The sequence below is a fragment of the Drosophila nasuta genome, chromosome 2R (genome assembly GCF_023558535.2).
Source record: "Drosophila nasuta strain 15112-1781.00 chromosome 2R, ASM2355853v1, whole genome shotgun sequence".
Lineage (NCBI taxonomy): Eukaryota > Metazoa > Arthropoda > Insecta > Diptera > Drosophilidae > Drosophila > Drosophila nasuta.
Window position 1 is genome coordinate 23,748,614 of NC_083456.1, and position 6,668 is coordinate 23,755,281.

A 6,668-nucleotide genomic window follows, 5' to 3' on the forward strand; every position below is an offset into this window, starting at 1 on the left:
TTATTTACTGTATCCCTGGTTGTTGGTTAATTGCCGTTGTGACGTTTTACAATACTGTTTTGGGCTGCTATTTGAATGTGCGTCCTCGGTTTCTAGTAATAAGATAAACAGTAAATAAAGCGTAGTTTTAAGCAAATTCCGATACAACATGGAGGAATCTAGTGAAAATACAATTGCTGCTGCCACTGCAACGCAACAGGATATAACGACACGTCTCGCAGCGCTAAATCGCTGGCAAGAGGAGCAAAAAAAACTGCTCGAGGAGAGGCAAAATAATCAGCGAATCATGTTGGGCTTAGAGCAAAGGAATATGTATGAAATGCTTGGATTGTTGCACAATAAACTTGATGAAATTGGCGATACATCGGATGCTTCCATATCCGACAATGAACCCGAGCAGGACATGGAGGTTAGTCACATATCCAGTATACAAATGCCGCGGCATGCGGATTATCAACAAGAAGATCAGGAACAAGACGAAAACGAGGAAGCTTTTCAGCAAGCAGTCTTGGATTTTAATGCTCAGCAGAGCAGTAGCTCACAGCCAACCAAGCCCAAGCGGCCATTTTTGCGACGTGGCGAAGGACTCAAGCAACGATTCCGTGTTGATCCCGAGCAACTGCGTCTTAACAATTTGCCACGTTACAAGTACGCAAATGCCCACCCACAGTACAGGATGCCAGCACCTGGTAGAACGCAGAAGCGTAGCATTCTAAAGACTCAAAAAGCGGCACCCAAAGCAGCGACACCAATGCCGCCTCCTCAGCTGTCCTTGAAAGAACATCGCTTTCAGCAACAGCTGCTGCAGAGTGGCAAAAATATCTGCAGCTCCACGCCGGATTTGAAGACCCCTGCAAGCTCCAACAGCAATACAAACTCTACAATTTCACCTAAGGTGCGATTTGTCGTGGATGAAGGCAAAGGACAAACGGCCGACGATGAGGAGGAATCCTCCAGAGAGTTAAGTCCTGGCGCGCTACAGAATTTGTGTTGGGCCAAAGTGTTGGACTCGCAGCAGATAAAGCCCCCAGTGCTGCAGCGACGTTCGGCGCAAATCTGCGTGGAGAACGAAGACAACATTAGCATCTTTGAGTTGCTGGAGCAGAAGGCACGCGAAGGCAGCATTGACATGAACTCCAGTTGTATACGCACGTTTATGGCACGCAAGGAACAGCGTCGTCAATCGCAGGAGGCCGATGACAGTGATCAGATTATAGTAACCCAGCAAATGCGTCAAATGCGATTACAACCCGAACCCGCTTCCCAAGCAATGGACGATGACGAGGAGCAAAGCACGTTGACGCCACTAAAGCTGGGTAGCGGAAAGACGCAGGTCCGTGTACGTTTCTCGGATTCCACGGATACGCATGAGTATTCCGATGAGACAACTTTGCAGGACCCTAGCAATGTGCAGCTCTTTGAGGAGTTCAAAGCCGCCTTATTCCAAGCGCTGGAGCAGAAAAAAAATGCCAGAGACGGTGACAGCGACAACAAAACCAGTGCCCGTAGAAGAACCCTTGTCGCAGGAGCTGCAGGAAAAAGCTAATTTGGTGCGCACGCGGCTGCAGGAACTGGAAGCAGAGATTGCCACATTCAAGGAGCAGAATGCCGAATTGTTGCGCTTGAAGCAGCAACATGAAATGGATCGTGCCCAATGTGCTCAAGAGCATATGGAAGCCATGGAGCGCGTGCATGATGAGAAGATACAAGCAGAAATCTATTTGCATGATGAGCGCATGAAGATAGAGGAAGAGCGTCGCAGGTTTGAGCAGCAAATGCGGATGCAGAAGAGCAATGTCAATAGTAAGGAGAAAAAAAGAGTTGGCTGCACTTAAACAAGAAGTGGAATCTTTGCAGCTGCAGCTTAAACAGAAAGAACAGAATCATGTTTCGGCTCAGGCACGTTTGCGAGCTCAACTGCGTGCCAATGAGAAGGAGCAGCGTGGCTATCGCGATGAGATCGAGTTGCTCAATCGCGAGAATAAGCGACTGGAGCAAGAGCTGGTCAAGATCACTCGCGAGAGCAACAGCAAGATGCTGCAGGAGATCAATCGCAACATAGCACGATTAGCGCCGAAGATGGTGAGTAATATATTTGTAAATTCATTGCTTAAAATATAAACTAAAACATTCTTAACAGGAAACAACTTTGCCTGCCGCCAAGCATGTGGATGAGAACGGCAGACGTCCCAGCAAATCACTGGGTGATGTTGCCAGCCAGGAGAAGCCTTCCAAGCATCGTGTTCTGCCCAATCGACGACACAGCTCGAGTCGAAGTCGCAAGAAACCTGAGCCATTGCATGAAGATTACGCTTCCAGCAGCAGCGGTGAATTGGATGAAGTTTCATTACCCACAGTCAAGGCAACAGCTGCCAAGGCAACAGACACCGTGGAGACGCCAATGGTTGACAACAGCAGCAACAACAACGAGTTAAAGCGTGAGATTGTCAATGCAGATGGCAGCAAGGACATTTGGTATCCCAATGGCAACCTGAAGAAGATAAGCGCAGACGGCATGACCGTGCGCATGCTGTACTTCAACAAGGACATCAAGGAAACGGACATACGTGCGGGCACTGTCAAATATTATTACGCTGAGTCGAACACTTGGCACACCAGCTATCTGGATGGCCTGGAAATACTCGAATTTCCCAATGGACAGACGGAGCATCGACGCAAAGATGGCACCGTTGAAATACATTTCCCCAATAATACCATCAAAATTGTGGATCCCAGTGATGCGGAGAAATTGGAAGAGTGGCGCTATGCGGATGGCTCGCATCTTGTGCAGCTGCGCAATGGTGACAAGATTCTAAATCTGCCAAATGGTCAGAAGGAGATACACACTAAGCTAAATAAACGACGCGAATATCCCGATGGCACTGTGAAGCTGGTCTATCCCGATGGCAGTCAGGAGACACGTTACTCCAATGGCCGGGTGCGTCTCAAAGACAAGGATGGCAAACTGATAATGGACACGGATTATGCCAAGTATTAAGGGGCAATGTAATTAGTTATTTTTATAAAATGCAATTTTGTTAAAACCCCCATTTAAATTAAGAATAGATTGTAATGCATATTTAATGCCGCTTTTTATTGACTGTCGGTATCCATTGTAACATCATATGATTCCGTGTTATCGATGGATTCGTTTGGAGTCTCCATCATCTCTGGATTATCGACTCCTTCAGCCATCATCAGTTGCTGTTGAAAGAACGATGCATCCTGATTGAATAGTTTCGAAGCAAACTTCACGATCTCTTGATACGTAATCTCACATTTGGCTCGGGGTCCCCAGCTAAAGAAAGTCTTAGGATCATCATAGGGACTGAGTTGCGAGCGTTCGCGTCTCAAATACTGCTGATTTACAAAGGTATCATTGATCACATCGAAGATATCGTCCCCAAAATAACCGTGCTCCTCGTGCACATCAATCTCCATCATCGTTAGCATCGCGAACAGCTTTTCGTCCTCGATTTTACTGCCGCGCAGAAAGATGTAGGTGAGAATAATGTAGAGTAAGGCTTGATGCTTTTGCTGCGACGATGTTAGCTCTGCTGTGGATGCCACTGGGGCTTCGGCGACGCAAATGTATCTTTTAGGTGCGCCATCTAACTGGATCAATTTAATACCATATGTTTCCTCAAGCAGCTGAGTGACCAATGGTAATCGCTTAATTGCCTCATTCCTGTTGTCAACCGATGCAGTCAGATCGGTGAATTTAATTGGCACTTTATTTGCCGAATGACACAAAATGAAATTTATCAATGTTCGCACTTGATTGTCGATAGCCATGGGCGTAGATTCCAGTAACTGAGATTGGGTGTGCTGTGATTGGGATTGCGTATTTCTTGCATTTCCTCGACGCGAAGCATTACGTGATGTGCTGGCCATTTCAAATGGAATTTGCTTAAATTTGTTAAGAAATGCACATGAACTGAGCGGGAAATCCTCTGTTTACTGTTTACGAACAAAGCAGAGTTGTACAATTTTGCGAAATGTTTGTAAGTGTTGTGAATCGAGCGGAGTTGCCAGTCGATTGATGTTTTGCTTTGTGATTTGTTATCGATAGCCGCAAACTATTGACGAAAATCGATATCAAGATTTAATAGTCGTTAATCTTAAACCATGCTGAACAAGCAAACGCAAATTAAAATAAGAAAAATCACAATATGAAAATGTCTATATTTGGAACACAAAGTGCGCATTCGTTGACCATGGCAGCATTAGAAAATGTGCCTTAGCACACTTTTGCACACATTTATCTCGTTGAAAGGACTCTCAAGTGTGCCAAAGTGCTTGAAGCAAGTGCTAGGCTAAGCACATGATGACTTTCATTGATTTTCTGCTGCTACTTTTTTGCTCATTCAATTTCACTTTCAGTTAACTGTGATGCGCACACACAGTCAGTATTGGAAGTGTTCTGTCTAATGTAACAATAACTCCAAACTGATAGCCTTTATCCATTGAGAGATTGTGTAAAGTGTTTTTTAATTAAAAATGGCAAAAATATATGAGCTGATCAGCAGGAAGCAAACAACTTTCAAAACTAAATTCGAGTGACATGCACGGTCAACATTCACCTGGTCCAGCAGCCATGCGACGCAATGAAATTGAAATGCATTTTATGCAGACACGCGTCTCCAGACAACGACGTCTCAGACCCGTCTGCCGGCTTTGGTTAAACATAAATACATGTGTACAGACATAGTTTATTGCCTTGAAATGTGTGTTTTGGTGAAAACTAGTTGAATACCTGACGCAGCCGCAACTTAAGCCGCAACCTGCAACTTCTCCCTCCTGTGACTGCTAACTAAATGGGTTTTAACAGGCGGAAGGCTGTTTGGCCAGGCGGCAATCTTTAATTGATTTGCCATTGTAAAGACAAAAGCAACGTTTTTTTTTTTTTTGTTCAATAATTTATGCATGCCTTTTGTTAACAAATGGCAGAAGCAGAAACTGAATTTATGCTCGAATAAGAACCATAATGAGAGTGCCGAATTTGCATATGAAAAAGATGTTGTTGAGGAATTCACATAGTATTAAGAAAGGTCATAATTATTGTGATCATGGTAAAGTGAAATGTCGCCGGAGCTTAATAGAAACTTTGTTAGCCGCATGCATGAGTAAATAATAACAAGACTCATTGTCAACGCTTTGCCTTTGGCTTTCTACACATAGATAAACATTTTTGCTTTCAAAATGCGCGGTGTAATGTCAACTTTGCCAGCTTCAAGTGCCATTTTTGCTATTTTTTGTACTCGTGTTCGTTCAACTAATTGTTGTAGTTGATGAAGAAAATTTTGAAAAGAAAGTCAAGGTCTTTTAGCAAAAGACTGCGGCAACGAACTTGTCTTATGAACATTAAAAATTAACAAATGGGCAAACGCTAAGTCATTTAGAATTTTCATGATAAATCGCAAATCATGAAGCGATGCCAAAAGCAAACTTCCAACGGGTTTCTTTTTTTTTTGTTTGTGGTTCATATGGCCACATAAAAACTTATTTATAAATTAATAGCAAAAAAATTGAAGTAATGAAAATGCGAAAGTCGTGGCTGAAATGCTCTAACTGCCATTAGTCTTCAAGAGTTTATACTTTTACAAAATTATTTTGATAATTCAGATACTCTAACTACAGTTTATAAAGCGTGATGCAATTTTAAAAGATCAATTTGGTATAAAATTGAATTGAAAATAATTCATTTTCTACTTGTTACAAACAGTTTACAAAAGTGAACCAAACTCACAGACATTAGAACAATATTTGAACAGATTAGTCGGCTGTTCTTGGCTTGATCTGGTTGCGTGCTGTTGCTTGAAAGTGGTCTACCTTCAGCTGGGCATTCTTGTCGAACGGGTGTCGTGGACCACGAGCGCCTCCGGTGGTTGTTGAAGCCACCGAGCAACAACTTTGGCCAGCCGGCATTTTGAGAGAGAGAGCGAGCGAGAGAGAGACCAGTTATGGAATTTGCTAAATATCAATGGGAATCAACAATTAACAGCGTTTTTCTCGATTATAAATATTCTCATGCATATATAGACATTTACATTATTCATGTTACTTGAGCAACGAAACGCATTTGCATTGCTAAAGAGCCGTTACTTCGTTCTGTTTCAAATCTTGACTTGCCCCAAATACACATTGATGCCCCCCGCTAACTGATCAGCTTTGGCTTGTCTGATAATCAAATTAAAAGCTTATCGAGCTCGTTTTGCAATACGATGTGGCAACAGCATTACAACAATGGTAATAATTAACGACAGACAAATAACGAATGTATCTATGTGTATCTATCTAATAGATACATAAATGTATGGGGAGCCCCCAAGCTCACTCGTGCATGCTAAATCGCTCATACGCACTGTGGTGCGGTAAAAACCTACTTAGGTAGACGCAGTCCACATAGACAAACTGCATTATTATCTCTATTAATGGGTTCGCATTTGAGTAAACAATTTAGCGCTAAGCGGATCTAAAGTATTTCAAGTATTTTTTTTAGTTTTTTATTTTTTCAACTTCACATTGGCAAATCAAACAGCGTTACAAAGGTCACAGTTAATGCTTATAAATTGACCAGCATGAATATCTTGCTTTTTTTGATTTATTTTCGTACGTATAACATCTTTCTTTGACCACAATATTTGCAATCATATTTCATGAAGGCC

At 42.7% G+C, this 6,668-nt stretch overlaps 2 protein-coding genes across 2 annotated transcripts; one reads left to right on the forward strand and one right to left on the reverse strand.

Annotated features, from left to right (window-relative positions):
• The first annotated feature begins 46 nt into the window (after window positions 1-46).
• Window positions 47-2,998, forward strand: LOC132784200 (centromere protein J). Its single transcript, XM_060789636.1, is given in 4 exon segments — window positions 47-1,478; window positions 1,513-1,811; window positions 1,813-2,082; window positions 2,141-2,998. Coding segments are annotated over 4 exon segments (2,757 nt in total). The 5' UTR covers window positions 47-148.
• Window positions 2,999-3,043: 45 nt separating this feature from the next.
• LOC132784198 (non-structural maintenance of chromosomes element 3 homolog) lies at window positions 3,044-4,019 on the reverse strand. Its single transcript, XM_060789635.1, has one exon. It carries the CDS (start codon window positions 3,892-3,894, stop codon window positions 3,094-3,096), a length of 801 nt encoding a protein of 266 aa, XP_060645618.1. The 5' UTR covers window positions 3,895-4,019; the 3' UTR covers window positions 3,044-3,093.
• Window positions 4,020-6,668: the final 2,649 nt, after the last annotated feature.